Source organism: Daktulosphaira vitifoliae, unplaced genomic scaffold (assembly GCF_025091365.1).
Source record: "Daktulosphaira vitifoliae isolate Bord-2020 unplaced genomic scaffold, ASM2509136v1 Scaffold_4, whole genome shotgun sequence".
Classification (NCBI taxonomy): domain Eukaryota; kingdom Metazoa; phylum Arthropoda; class Insecta; order Hemiptera; family Phylloxeridae; genus Daktulosphaira; species Daktulosphaira vitifoliae.
In genome coordinates, this window is record NW_026099575.1 from 12,085,214 (window position 1) to 12,101,118 (window position 15,905).

General features: G+C 24.6%; 1 protein-coding gene across 5 annotated transcripts in view; it reads right to left on the reverse strand.

Annotated features, from left to right (window-relative positions):
- The window catches only part of LOC126904305 (allatostatin-A receptor-like), a 152,217-nt gene that overhangs the window by 36,597 nt on the left and 99,715 nt on the right, over positions 1-15,905 (reverse strand). For all 5 annotated transcript variants that reach the window (XR_007703715.1, XR_007703717.1, XR_007703716.1 and 2 more), the window contains exon 5: positions 9,873-10,073. Coding sequence is in view for 1 of the 5 variants with exons in the window: in XM_050683273.1 (XP_050539230.1) it covers positions 9,873-10,073 (201 nt within the window). In the remaining 4 variants the exon portion in view is untranslated. The remainder of the gene's footprint in view (positions 1-9,872; positions 10,074-15,905) is intronic.

Sequence of the window (15,905 nt, forward strand, 5' to 3'; positions counted from 1 at the left end):
AAATAGCAACTTCTGCACAAAAATTAAAACTTTTTAACTTAAATTTTGATAATTTTCTGGAAATACTCCGAACTTCAAACATATATTAAAATAAAGCTTATGTACTATAAGTTAAAAAAAAATGTTTTTCGAAGACATACATTGTATATGCAAATGACTGCCGTTGATAAAAACATGCTATTTTTATGTTAAAATATTTATTGTAGTATATTATTAATATTTTTTTATTTTAAAGTACCTTGCAAGGGTTTGTCATAGAAATAATGCCGCAGATTTTTATAAAAGTTACATGAATTTAACATACATTGAATATAAATTTAAATCTATTTTGAATATTTTGTTACCCTAAGTTAAGAAGAACTATTTTGAATTATTGAACTAACTTAAATGATCTTTTTTTAACTTTTTATTCCATATACACGACGTGTGGTTGCCGAGTCGATAACGTTACAGTCTTGCACTTTTAGGGTATTAAGTTTGGCACGCCCGTCAAAATGAATTTAGGTTTGATATAGTGAAACTAGGAGATCTTAGACTACCAGTCAGATAAGGATATTAAAAAGATAAATTAAATTAGCCCTCTTACATTTTTTCATTTTTTTATCTCGCTATTTGAAAAGCTAAAGGTTCTATTATACAATTTCTACAGCAGATAGAAACTTTTAGTTTTCATTCATTCAAGAAATTCTTAAAGCTATTTATTATTATTTAGGATTGTTTTCCTTATTATTATAATTTTGCCTTATATAAAGTTCTTACATTATGATGGTTCAACAATTTTGTTATATTATTCATTTGGTATCCCCGCCTGGTCAAGTTTTACGATTATCATCGAAAAGTATCCTTATAATTAGATTGAGTCATTGCCTAGTTTAATAAAAAATTAATTATGTTCTGAATATTTCAATTGTAGAATCTTTTAACACCAAAAGTTGCATAGAAATGATTACTACGATTTCTAATTATATAATTTATTACGATAAAATTGTAAAAAAATATTTTTGCATTTTAAAATAACTAGACTAAAATTTATAAATAATGTCAGTGAAATCTCAGAATTTCTGTATTTTTTTACTATAAACGATGACAACATACGTATTTTTTTTTTTTTGTTAAGTTTACCATCTAGATTTTTGATAGTAGAAATTGTCATTTAAACCAAAAAAAAAAAAAAATTAGTGTAAATAAATGTATATATGTAAGTAATTGGAAAAAATAAACTTCTTAAGACTTAAGATTACATTAAAAAAAAAACAATATTTTTTATAGTAATCCTTTTTGAAGTAACCTTTCAGTTGAAAAAGATAAATTAGGTTAATCGTTTAGTTTGAGTGTACGACGTTTATGTAAATTTACTGTTGATCACTAACACGCAGTCATTATTTATGTTGGTTAGTGCAATTGATTTTGTAAATGTTAATATTTTATAACTCTTAAATAACACGGCCAAAGAAGTAAAAAGCTTTTAAATTTAATAATTAAAGAAAGGATGAGGAAGAAAATTTAAGTTATAATAAGCAGTTTTTTTCAATTCAAGGATAATTGTAATGAATATAATTTTAGATATAATTTTCAAAGACATAATTACAATTATTAAATAATTAACATTTAAATTAAATTTTGAAGTCTTATTATTGATAAATCTAAATAAAGTCTAGTTAAACGTTAAAATTTTTCTCAAATTTACAATATATTTATAAAAATATTAAAAATTGATTACTTGTGTCTCATATTATTTAAAATTAAAATTATACTAAAAAGTTGTTTAAAACTGAAAAATATTAAAAATATTCCACTCAAAAAGCCTCAAAAATGACTAATAAATCGTGGATACATAGTTCAAAAATAATGTTACCATCATCAACGCTAAACACATTCTGGTACCCTGACTGAAAAAGCGTCTTATATAACCTTAGTGACGTTATCACTAAGAAATATTATCACATATTGCCAGTTTACATAAGCTTACAAAAGAAATATAGTGGTCAAGTTCAATGAAATTTTAACAAACATTAAATATTAAGAAGTTGATAAATCTCCTGTGGCTAAACAATTGTTAAAACATAATGACACCATTAAAACCATAAAACTAACTATAAACATAAATTATTACAAAGAACTTATTATAAGGGAGGCAATAAAAATGTTTAAAAATGTAATTAATAGGGAACTTGAATCACTAAAAAATTCATTTATAAAAGTGTGCAAACTTGCAAAATGTGATAATTTTACTTAGTGATAACATTATAAGTTGATAAGATAGTGGTTGGGTTTTTTTTTGAGTCGTGGTGTCAGTATGTGTTTAGCGTTAACAGTAGTAACATTGTTCCCGAAATACGTGAACACGATTTTTTAGCATTTTTACTAAAAAATATTATTACAATTAAAGTGTATAGATAGAAAGAATAATTTATACATAAACGATTTGGTCAACTATAGTTGAAGGTGTACAAAATGCACTTGCTATTATTATTCAATGTTTTAGAGATGGCATTATATTTTTAATTTTGAATAATATTAGTCACAATTGAATAACTCTTATTATTAAAAATTCAAGATATCAATATTATTGGTATTATTTACAAGTCTTTATTATTAAAATGTATGCATATTTATTTCTAATTATTTTTTTAATGATAATTCTGTAATATAAAGTAAATAATAATTATAAGCTGCGTATGAAACTTGATACATAATTTGCCAAATTTTTTTTTAAATGACCATAATACATTATGAACAAAACTTTAAAATTTTGTTTTCATAAGCGCAGAACAATGATTGTAATTTATTACTAGATATCTAAATTTTCCCTTTTATTATCTTTCTGCTTTCATTTCTATACATATTATAGTGTTGCTACAACATTCGATTGCTATAATTATTCAATATTCGCTTAAACCATAAGATAATAATGATTTGATAAGTATTGCCAAAGTGGTTATATTGATTAATCAATATATTTGATAAGTCATTTCTTTTATGTGTAAAAAAATAATGGTTGTCTTTAAGTAAAGTAAAATAAATTATTTTCTATGAAATATACAAGAATTAAAGATATTACATGTTTAACATAATATTAAGATTTTTAAAACTTATGGATAATGCAAAATAATTGAATTAGATTTTAATTTAAATATCATAAGGAAGATTTTTTATTTTATAGTTAACTCATAAATTTTAAACAACATTGAACTTTTTACTAAGAATACTTTAAAACGTCTATTATGACCAACGGTTTTTTTGGAAAAATAATTATACAAATAAGCTTTAAAAGTATAAAAACAATTATTTAGGATATAAGGCAGTTGCCTTTAAAATACAAAACGATAATTTTAATTGTTATCAGAAGAAAGACAATGCATTCTAATATTGACGTTATTAAAACTAATAAGTAGTTTATATCATACTGTAAAATAATAAACGAGTTTTTTAGAATTAAATCTACCTAAGGAGATTATTAAATACTTAAAAGAAGTTTTTTACATTTTGTTATATTAATAATCGTATTAAAAATATTTTATGTATCCCTATAAAAAATAAAGTAGAGAACATTTAAATAATTGAAAAGTTTTTAAAAAGTAATAATATAATTTAATGTTAAAAAATAATCAGTTTAGAATTGAAGTGAAATATTTCATAATACAAATTTGTGAGATATTTGATTTTTCTACGTTAAAGTTTAGTTTACAAAATTATGTTTTTTAAACTCATTATACTTCTGACTGATATCTCGTTAATTTACCATAAACATTTTACACAGTTTTACAACTATTGTCATTTGAATTATAACTAGAGCAGGGAATATATTTAATTATTTTAATTATTTAAAACCTTAAAAATTAAATTTATTCAGAATAACGAGTTGAAATTTTTCTTAAAGATTAGTACTATTCAAATCTTGGAAAATAAAAACGTTAAATTTAAAACTAAAATAAAAAATGATAACACTGAAAAATGAAGTTGACAAATTATTCTTCCGATGACAAGCCGTGCAACCAAGTTTATTTAGAACAATGCTAAATGATAGTTCCAAACCAACTGACTATTTATTTATCTATATTTATAACTAGACTAATGATCCGAAGACAGCTTTTCAAAAGTTGATACATCTTATGACATAATAATTTATAATTTTGAAGATCAATATGGTATTTTTTTAATGTATGTATAGTATTTTTACTTTTCTAATAGAAAGTATACTGAGAAAGTAAGTCATAAAATACTATAAATATATACTAATGTGGCATTTTTCACTAGAAATGCATTTTTAATGTCTTATTTTACATTGCTTTTATGTTTAACTATTGTAAAGGATATTTAATTTTTTATATACCATTAATAGTATTTTACCAAAAGTATATTTTGTTTTTTACTCATTATTTTATAGGTTTAAAATTTATAAGAAGTGTGTATTTGTGATAATATATTATGATTAATATGCTATTAAAAATCTCATGAACTATGTATCTTTTGTTTCACTGTAGAATTTGGCGTCAAACAGAGAGGAGTGGCTTCAACGACAAGACATTGCCATTGATAGATGATAATGATGATGTTATTAATGATTGCGTAAAAAAAAAATTGTAGTGAAAAATAGATAAGATTGAAAGATTTCTTTATCATTTACAAAATAATATAATTTGATTCAGTAATCGTTTACTGTTCATTTCAATATTTTTAAAATGATATTGTCACAAACATAATAATGTATACGCAATAGAATGTCATTGTATGCTATTTTCATATATGAAAGTTCTGCACATGACATGATCATAGTATTTGTTTTGCTATTTTAAGTGATAGTCAATGATCGTTGTTACTCCTTTGGTAACATTTATGTTAGCAAATAAGTAATAAATTATAATTCGAAATGGTTAATACTTTAGTTGTCTTTTTATGTCATTATATTCATAAAAAGTCATTTATTTCGCTTAGAATTAATTTGTTCGAAAATAACATATTTTTTATAGCACTAAGAAGTAGTTTTATAACAAAAAAAGGCTAATTTCAGTTTTAAATGTATACAAAAATAACTTTTAAAATATTTAATTTTCATTAGATTTTAAATTATTTGTTTAACGTAAATATTTAATCAAGTATTAATTTTTATTTAAATGTGTAATGTTACAAAATTAGTACAATTTAAATCAATTATCTGGATAATAATTGGTCACATACGCAGTAGGTGTTTAGTATGTCCCTAATTATATTATTAATTATTAATAATGTTCAGAGATATAAACATTACAAATGTTTATTAATTATATTAGTTATAATTTTTCAAGTTAATTATAAACATTGGTGATAATTATTAATTAAACAATAATTTAGGTTTAAGTAAAATTAATTAATCAATTCATAAGATAAATATTAATAATTGTGTAATAATATAAACCTAATTCGAAAAAGAGTTTGAAAATCTACTTAAAAATATTAGCTTCGATACGAAGCTGAGAAGTTATTGGTTTTACTATGTGTTTTTTTTTTTGTGCCTGTTACCAGTTTTTCTTAGCTCTCACCGAACTGATTTCTTTCAACGATACATCAAAAGAACACAATTCGTATCTAGTCTAAGACACGACCCTCGAAAATTGAAAAAATTTTCCTCGTTCCCCGTAAACGGGGGAAATCTCCAAAAAAATTATAAATTTTTAAAATTCGCTAATTTTTGACATTTTTCGACCCAACCCAACCAAATCAATATAATTTTTTTCATAGTTGCATGATGCCTTCACCTATCATATGGTATATTTATTTTATAAATCTGACCCTTTACCTGCCCATAGGGGGGATTTAAAATGACAACTTTTTCAACTTAATTTTTGAAAGTGTTCCGGAAAGTCTGACACTTTTATATATATCTTAAATCAAAACTTATGTAATATACTTTATTATGGAAATAAAAAAATTCAGACTTTAGTTTGTTTTCATGGTGAAAACTAACATCAAAGTTAATAGAAAAATAAGATTTGTAATCAGAATATAAATAAGGAAATAGGAGATCGTGTAGAGTTTGGAATAATCCACCAATTTTTTAAAATTAAACACAATCTAAAGATTTGTATCGAAGCGTTTTTTTATGAAAGTGATTTTATTCACTATCAGATATCATTATACTTGACCTAACTATGCTATGTTACCACTGTAATGCCACCCTTTTTTGCTGGGTTTTTTTTTATATAAATTAACATATAATTTTCATAATTTTTGGAGAGAGCTGTGAAAAAATTAGGAGGGCAGATTGTGCTTTTGATTTATAATATATTTTATATAAAAATGTATACAAAGTAAGTTTAACATACCTTTAAAAATATGGTGAAAAAATTAAAAGCGTTTGTTCATATTAGAATTTGGATAAACATTGTATCACAAATAATATATAATGAGTAATCATAAAATTTATTTTAACTACAATTTACCTTATATTAATATGAAATAACAAGCAATTATTTGATTTTGGTTTATGTCACACAAAAAGAAGTTCCAGTATAACTAAATTGAAAAATTATATATGACGTTTAAAACTGGTCTACTATCTTGTATATGACATAGTTATTAGAAATAGTTTTATTTTTATTTCTGAAAATTTTTTATGTAGCTTAACATAAATAACTTTGCTTATATTGATTTCAATTTATAAAAAGTAATTACAACTAAAATTTATAAGCTTTAAAAACATATATAGGGTTAATATAACATATTTTAGATGTTACAATAATAGACAAATGTTATGTAAGTATGGAGGAATGATTTATACTAACACATTGAACTTTATTATTTTGACAGTAGATATATGTATGGTGATTACATTAAAAAAGAAACTGGGTAACCGAAATTCATCTTATTTTACTACTTTTCCTTTTTCTCGATGGATTTAGTACATATAAAATGACCAATGCTGGAATGTTTCAAGGATAAATGATACAAAATATTTTTAGCAGTATAACAAATAATACCTATAAATCTGTTGTATAACATTTTTCGTATAAAATTCTAGTAAATAATTTAGATTAAATTAAGTCATAATATTTTTTTTGATGGTTTAATGATTATTCTATAATATAAAGTAAATAATAATTATAAGCTGCGTATGAATCTTGATACATAATTTGCCAAATTTTTTTTTAAATGACCATAATACATTATGAACAAAACTTTAAAATTTTGTTTTCATAAGCGCAGAACAATGATTGTAATTTATTACTAGATATCTAAATTTTCCCTTTTATTATCTTTCTGCTTTCATTTCTATACATATTATAGTGTTGCTACAACATGCGATTGCTATAATTATTCAATATTCGCTTAAACCATAAGATAATAATGATTTGATAAGTATTGCCAAAGTGGTTATATTGATTAATCAATATATTTGATAAGTCATTTCTTTTATGTGTAAAAAAATAATGGTTGTCTTTAAGTAAAGTAAAATAAATTATTTTCTATGAAATATACAAGAATAAAGATATTACACATTTAACATAATATTAAATACATTACAAAACATTACTCTGTGTTTGTAATTTACTACTATTTTTAGTAGAATTTTTCTTCTAATTTTTTATTGTATTTATTTATAGAAAAAAGAGAATTTTTCAACTAAAATAGAGTTGTCGTTATTGTAGTGTCTTATTATTTTTTTTGTATGAAAACGTAGAATGAAACTTATTTCCCTATAATAACACATGTTATCGCAAGATCTATTATTGTCGTTTAATAAACCATATTTATTTATACAGAATAATTTCACAACTGTTTTCATGTTTTAAACATTGAATAAACTGTCTCATTAGTTTGCTATAATGATAAACTACAACTGCTTTACAAGAAACATTTTGGGCGTAAATCATTGTTAGTGAACAAAGTGAGTTACTAGGCATCATAAGTCAATAATTGCTTTATGTCGCAATATACTCGTCACTATCACTATATGAAATAACAGTGGGCTACTCGTGTCTACAATAATGGATTTTCATTTAATATTTTCATTTAGGATAATCATTTCTATTTATAAATTACATTCATATGCTTAGAATAATATGATTGTTTTTAAACAAATAATTTAAATAAATAACTTAGAGAAATAACAAACGCATACTGTTGTAAAATTAAATTATATTATACGCGATTCAGCTATGAGTCAATTATTAGTCACCTTTAAAAATCACTCTTTAAGAAATTTATAAACTATACTTTCAGCTAATTTTACTCCTATCTTAATAATAAAACAATGACACAATGTGCCAACCCTAATCTTAAATGTAAAAACAAACTATATTAACGTTATACAAAATATCAAAATGATTTTTATATTATTCGCATGTATTAATTTATATATTTTATGATTACTCTTCAATAAAAAATAACAATGCAATGGTGATTTTTGGGGATATAAAATTGTATATAATGCAGAGGAATCCCTCACATTCGGTCTGTTCCAATCGCAATCTCAACTTCATCACGTTATGTTTAAGATCATCATTGTCAAAATTATTACGTGTTAATTTGATAAAAAAATCAAACTCGTCTTATTTTGTTTGTTAATTATTATTACTGTTACTGAACTTATTTCAAGAACAAAGAAGAATTATAAGGTAAGATTTGAAATCGATAAAAGTTCACTCTTATATATTTTTATAACCCTCAAATCTCATCCCGAACTAAAGTAACATTCTTCTTTTACTCAACTCACTTACCACTTTATTATATTTTGAGTAACATTGTGAATCTGTGTCTTACATCCTCGTCAATACCACTGCTCTTTTGCATAACTGACCCTAAATACTTAAAACTTTCCACCTCTCCAATCACGTCCTCGCTTATTGTCACTGATCTCCTCATTTTCACCTACCTCGTGTTCTCCTTTGTCAAACTCGTTCTCTATATACTCTGTCTTACTTCTACTTATTCTTATACCCAAATAGCTATCACACAAGTTGTCCGGCTGGTATCAAACACTTTATTCCCTCTCACCTGTTGTCTTCGCGTACATCCGAGATGGCACAATTCGCCTAAGTTTCGTTCAGGACACCTCATACTATTTGACAAAAATTTTACGCCGGCTGTTGACCTGACGCAACCTCATTAGTCTCATTAGCCTCTTACGACTGGCAGAGGGGCCATGAAAATATTCTTATCCCCTATCCACAGAGAAAAGGATCCAAAACAATAATAATTTTTTTTGTTAGATGAAATTGGGAGTGACAAAAAGATAATCCCCTTTTTGACTATGAAGCAACTCCTCCATCCTCTAGTTTTGGTGTCATTTTTTAATCTTAAAAACATATTCAATAAATTAAAAAAAAATATATATGTATTTTACAAATATATATATATATATTTTTTTTTTTATAAAAAAGTTAAGTTGCTTTTTTTTAATGTTTAAAAATTAAAGATTTCGAGAAATTTTTAGAACATAAAATTTCATATTCACAAAGAAATTTATTAAATAATTAATTAATTAGCTGTTGGCTGATATAATCCAATACTTATAAATAAACATATTCCATGTTTAAACTGTCAATGTTTTTATTGTAATCGATTTATTGTAGATGATTTATTTTATTCAGAATAACAGTAATATAAATTCCAAATGTATTTTTCATTATTCATGATATATTTGCGTATTCTTGTAAAATATACAAATATTCTACTTTACTTCACATGTCATTCTGCGTTGTCGTTTAAAGTCTTAAAAGTGTGTAGACAAAATATTTGTGATTAAAAGTTAATATCAATTGTAAGTCACAAGTAAGTTGTGTTCCTATAATGACATGAGTTGTTGTCATATGGTGTAGTAAATGTACATAAAAATTAAACAAAGTAAACTGATTTCAAGTTTATTTATTATGAAAAATTGGCATTTTACTTACTTGAATAGGAAACCAGCAGAATGCAAATATGGCGACTACGACCACAACCATTCTAGTTACTCGCTTCTTGCCTCGTCGACTTTCTGCAGAAGGCGGTTGACCACCTGGATTTACTCCCTTCCAAAGTCTCATTAACATCAGTACGTATAGTATACATATCAGAGCCAGAGGAATGGCATAGGAAGTGAGGAAGAAAAATATCTGAAAACAATAGTAAATATTAGAACTTGTTATTTTTAATTAAAAATAATTACCGATATTTTCAATTAAAAAAAATTCATGAGGAGGATTTAAAATGAATATAGACAAAATAGTAAAATGAGGTATTTAAAATATTTAAAGGGTTGTGGACATAGGTGTAAATTAAAAGGATTAGCTTGCTCCTCTTATATTTTAGGAAATTTATATATATAATTAAGGAATGGGAAATTACATATATGAGATAGTGAAATATTCATTAGATTATTTTAACTATAATAGAAACTCATCATGTTAAACGAGTATATATAAAATCTAGTAAATCTAAAAGATATTTATGATATTTTAAAAGATATTTAGAAACAGTAGTTTAAGAAAAGCATAGAACTTTTTTGACAGTCGTCAAAAATTGTGTTGACTTGATGTCTAACTGTCACTGTCACTTAAATCAGTTTCATTAAACGGAAAGCATATGCAAATATGTGTTGACATTTTTTAAAAAATTACAAAAAAACAAATATAAAATAAGGTATGCTGTGTGCGTTACATATTTAAGCTGTCAACTCATTTTATCTACTTATTAAATGTGTTTAATAATCATGAAGTTAAATCAACGTTTTTTAAATCCTTTTAGGGTAAATATCGGAATATCGTGACATGAATACATATGTGTTATTTGTGCAGCTGTGACTAACTCTTATTGTGATTAGTATTGAATAATGGTGTTTAGTAAAACATTTTGTTGAAGTAAAGAAAAAAGATTTTTTGACCAATGAATAAATTGGAAATTATACAAAAAACTTTATATAAAATTTGATTAGAGATCCTTTCATAAAACAAACACTTCGGGTCTTTTTGCCAAAAGTTACACATTGAAATATTTGACCCAAGTTAAATGTGTGTGCTGAGTTCGCATGAATATGTATGTATTTTTTGTACAGTACTTGAGAATTATATAGGGTGTTTAGTAAAAAAGGAAACGGGTTTCTATTGATCTCACTGTTTAAAATAATTGACCTATTTTCTTATTTTTTGAACAGTAATAGCTAAAGGTAATGTCACATTATAATTAATAATTGTAAATGATTTTCACAATTTATTTTGTTACTATTACTTAAAACTTAAAACAAGTGCATATATTTAATATTTTAGGTGGCTAAATACAGAAATGGTAATTAGTGAAAAAAAGAAAAGAAAATTCCATAGTGTGCTGAGTGTGTAATCGCCGTGCTGTATTACTAATGAGACGTTGGTGACGTGCAAAGTCCATAGCAACCCTACTACCACCACCGTGACCTTTATGGTTTACCCACGCATACGGTAAAAAAACAACGGTTGTTGTACGCACATTCAGTAACAGTAAAAACAATAAAAATTCATCAGTGATAGGTTTGTCCACCAGGCAGTCTTTGCTGCTAAACCGGTTCCTCGGCGCTGGTAATAAAAAATCCTCGTCATTATCATTTAATTCACGCCACTTCCTTTCGATCCTTCTAATTGATTTGACAGACATGTCATGATTTGTCAAGTAATCTACATATGCGATTGATACGCTTATGGTTACCATCGACTCTTATATTGCCAAAAGCAGTTAAGGGTTAGCATAAACGTATCAGGCAACGCTGCGCTTGGTAAAAAATAACAATTGACGCTACGCTTATGAAATTAATTAAAAATTATTAAACGTTAAAGGGCGGTTAGCTCCGGAAGTATGAATTGTGATAATCTGTAAATAATATAATAGTTTCTAAATAATTCTTTATCATATTCACTAAATTTTAGCTCAGCTTGTTTCTTTTTTTAATGAGTTCTAAAAATAAAGTAATAAAATGTAGTTTTAAGTCGATTTAACTAGTCTACTTATAGTTCCTAACACTTGCTAGTTTAATAAAGAACAACACAGTTTCAATTCAGTCTATTCACCTATCCATTTAATGCTAACTAATATTAATTTAGATTTCGTTTATAATTGAAATTGTTGTTTTATGTTTTTATTTATGAAAGCTCAATTTTGTATACTTGATTTTAATACATTAAATAAAATTTATCATATACATAGGCTGTTGTTTTTTTTTGCGAAAGTTGTGAAATGATCACGTACTAAATAAAACACTATGTTTTGGTTTAAAACTATAATTTTACTGTTTTCGTGTATTTGAGTTTTACTTAAAGCAATTAAAATAATGTATAAAAACTGGGAAAATATTAGGATTCTGAAATTTATCATATTTATGGTGTACAACTCTTGTGAATATATTTTTGTACGAAATAGTTTTATTTTACTACGATTTGAAATTTAAAAAGACAATTTAAAATATATTCTATATAAAATATGAAATAGTATGCAAGTAATTTTTAAAACTCACAATTAACTAGACGACATTTTTTTGAAACAAAAGATTTACATAATAGTTTTTTACGATTAAGTTACTCGTAATTATAGCGAAAAGTCTATTTAGTTTTATTATCAACAGAAAAGTAAAACTAAAAGTGAAAATGATTGAAGTTTTCAATTCAAATGCATAGTATTATTTTTATAGAGTGTCGTCTTATTTTCAAAAATAATATTATAAAACTATACTTTTGAATGGAAATTGGTAAAGTTTAAATTTTCTGAACGATAAATTACGTGGATAACGATACGGATATTTTTTTCTGGCAATTGATTTTGACAACATGTCAATTACATTTTTATTTTATGGAAATCTTTCAGAACAACTTTTGAGAATTCCTTTAAAAATGTTGGTATTGATTTACTTTATGAATAATACAAACAAAGAATCTATACGAAATATTTATTTTCAAGATTGTTTTGTTTATTTTTACCGTCATTTTATAATCAATCAATATAGTCTACACTTACAGGGTGATTCTTTTAATGCAATTCATTCAATTTCTTTTACAATAATCATTTTTTTCATTTTTTTTTTTACTTTTGTTGGTCACATGTATGACTTCATTTATCTGTTATAAAATATTTTTTATGTTCATCCTTTATGTTTTGTGTAAACTTTATTTTCTTTAATAGCAACATACATAATCAACTAGATAACAAAATAGACAATGACTTAATTAAAAAAATGTCTTCTAAAAAATCGATAACATTTATTGGACAAGTATTTCAGAAGTTCTAAACATTTTTACATTTATGCAAGAGGAATGAGGCCAAGAAATGTATATTAATAAAAATAGCTGCACCCATTTTGTTAATTCCAGTAATTACTTTAATTGATTTAAACTTCTGAAATACTATCCAAAAGTTGTTATTGACCAGTAATTTTCTAATTTATAAACTAGTTGAACATATAATTGCCTTTAAAATAATACACTAGAAACCCTTATAAGACATAAGGGTTAAACATGAAAAATGTTTTATAACAGATACATATGTAACTAACAAAATTTAAAAAAAAAAAATTTTTTTTTTAAAGAAATTGAGTGGTCAGCGTTAAAAGAATTGCGCTGTATAAGTCATAAATTGCTACAGTAGTACTAGTTTCATAGTTAAAAAGTGTTCGCATTTTTTTATATCGTTTCTCCGAAAGAAAACTCGTATGTGTGTCTGTATATATTAAAAAAAAAAGCTGTCGTTATAATATATTTAATGCAGTAGTATAAAATGGAAGAAATAACTGTGGTTAAAAAATCCCTTCACGAAAGATTAAAATGATTTATACAATTTAAAGGGTTATTTCTTTTTGTATACTGCACTTAAAATTCCGATATAACATAATAATAATAATTAAAATATATTTTACTAAAATGTTATCTTAAAATTATATAAATTTTGAAGTAATGTTTAATTATTATTTTAATATGCATAAAATATATTTTCATGCATTTTTTAATGATAGTAAAATTTTTACTTTGAAATACATTTTTTGAGCTGAAAAACATCTGCATAATGAGCTTAAAGTATAATTATTACATTTAATAGCACAATCAATTTTTAATTACTTAAAAATGTTTTGCTACATCTATTTTAAATACCTGGAAAACTTTTCATTTTGTTTATTGTCACCATGAAGGTGTTTTTTTTCGAGTAGGACAATGTTAAAATATTTGTTTGTCACGTGAGTGATTTATGTGATACATGTTTAAGTATTTAAATTAATGAAAGCATTTCATTTGTTATTATATACATCATATAGATATCTTTTGAAATACTAATGTTGCTATTTTAAATATTAAATTTTTATGACCGTGTTTATTTATTCATTTTTTTTTAATATACCTGTGTATTTTATCACACAATTGTGGGTGCGTTAATTAATGATGACCAATTCAAGCATATAGTTCATAGTAAGTATTCGTAAAATTAGAGTAAAATAAATTATTTTGCATACTTTTCTTCTAAAATATTACACCTTGTTTACAAGGGTTTCAAGGGTAAATTAGACAATCATGAAACTATGTATTTTTTTATTGTTTAATTAATTATTTATTGTTTTGAGTTTCGAGAATACAATATTAAAATTACGTACTTAAATTATTTCTTAACATTTTTAAGAGAACTGTATTTAAATTTTATATTAACAAAAAAGGTTGCGTAAAACATTTTATCCTCTAAAATTGTGTAATTGAAAATTTTATTGTAATTTGTTTTAGGTTTTATTTACACGGTTGTTAAGCTCGAAAACATTACACACATTCGAGTTTCCTTATTATTCAGTTTCTAACGCAGAAACTAGAAAAACTTGTACACAACGTACATTGACACTGTTTGTTGTTATGTTGATACCGACACATTCACTTATCTTTTGCAAGCCATTTTCGTTACTTGAGCAGCGGACATGAACCTTTTTAATGCAATTACTGGTGCTGGTCCATTAGTTATCTTTGAACTTTAGCTACTTATGTGTGCTATGGTGCGTGCTCTTAAACAGTAAAGAATAGCAGCAAAAAAAATCAAGAACACGGCAATAAATTATTAACAAAACGGGGTTTTGAGTGAGTTGGTTAGAAAAATAAACTGCGTTTTTAGGAGTGGGTTATTTTGCCATTAAATTTTGAGTTGCTTGTACAATAGAATGGAATAGGATAACGGAGTTTTAAACTAAAGTACACTATCTTATGCACTAATATAATTAAACGCACTTTTGCTATTGTTACCCTAGTGTCGTCACTGGTATAATAACACCATTATTCACTGTTTGAACCCCGTGGCGTAAGTTGTGTTATTTTTCTATATAATTCTTATAGAAAAACATATCTCTTGAGTGTACTTTGTTTTTTGTGTTTTTGACTACAATAAACGTGTTTTAGTGAGAAAATGATTCATGAAACATCAAACTTTAATTTACACTCTAAAATATTATCTGACTAAACTAAATTTGTTTTGAAATTAAATAAATCTAGAGAATTATAAAGACATTTTTATGTAATTATAGATCTATAATTATTTGATTAGATTAAAAAAAATATAGACTAACCATAAATAATTGATGTGTTTAAAATAAAAAATATTCATGTATTTTATATTTGGAAATAAATATTATGTTTAGGATATGTGATTTTATGCGATTTTAAAATACAAAGTTTTATTTCAATGTATTCATGTAGCTATTTTGCCTAATCAATACCCCTTTGAATATTAAAATAAGCTATATTAACTTAAACATAACCTATATAATATATACTAATCTATTAATAGTTACTTTTTTTCATTTATTTTCACAAATGACACTATAGATAATTTTAAAAAATCTTTACCTAATCTATTAAAAACACTATGTATTAATAAAATACTAGGCCATTGTTTTATTGACCATAAGAGTATTAGTTTATTTAGGTAATTTCTATACCAGATGACAATGTCAATGTGATACTAATTTT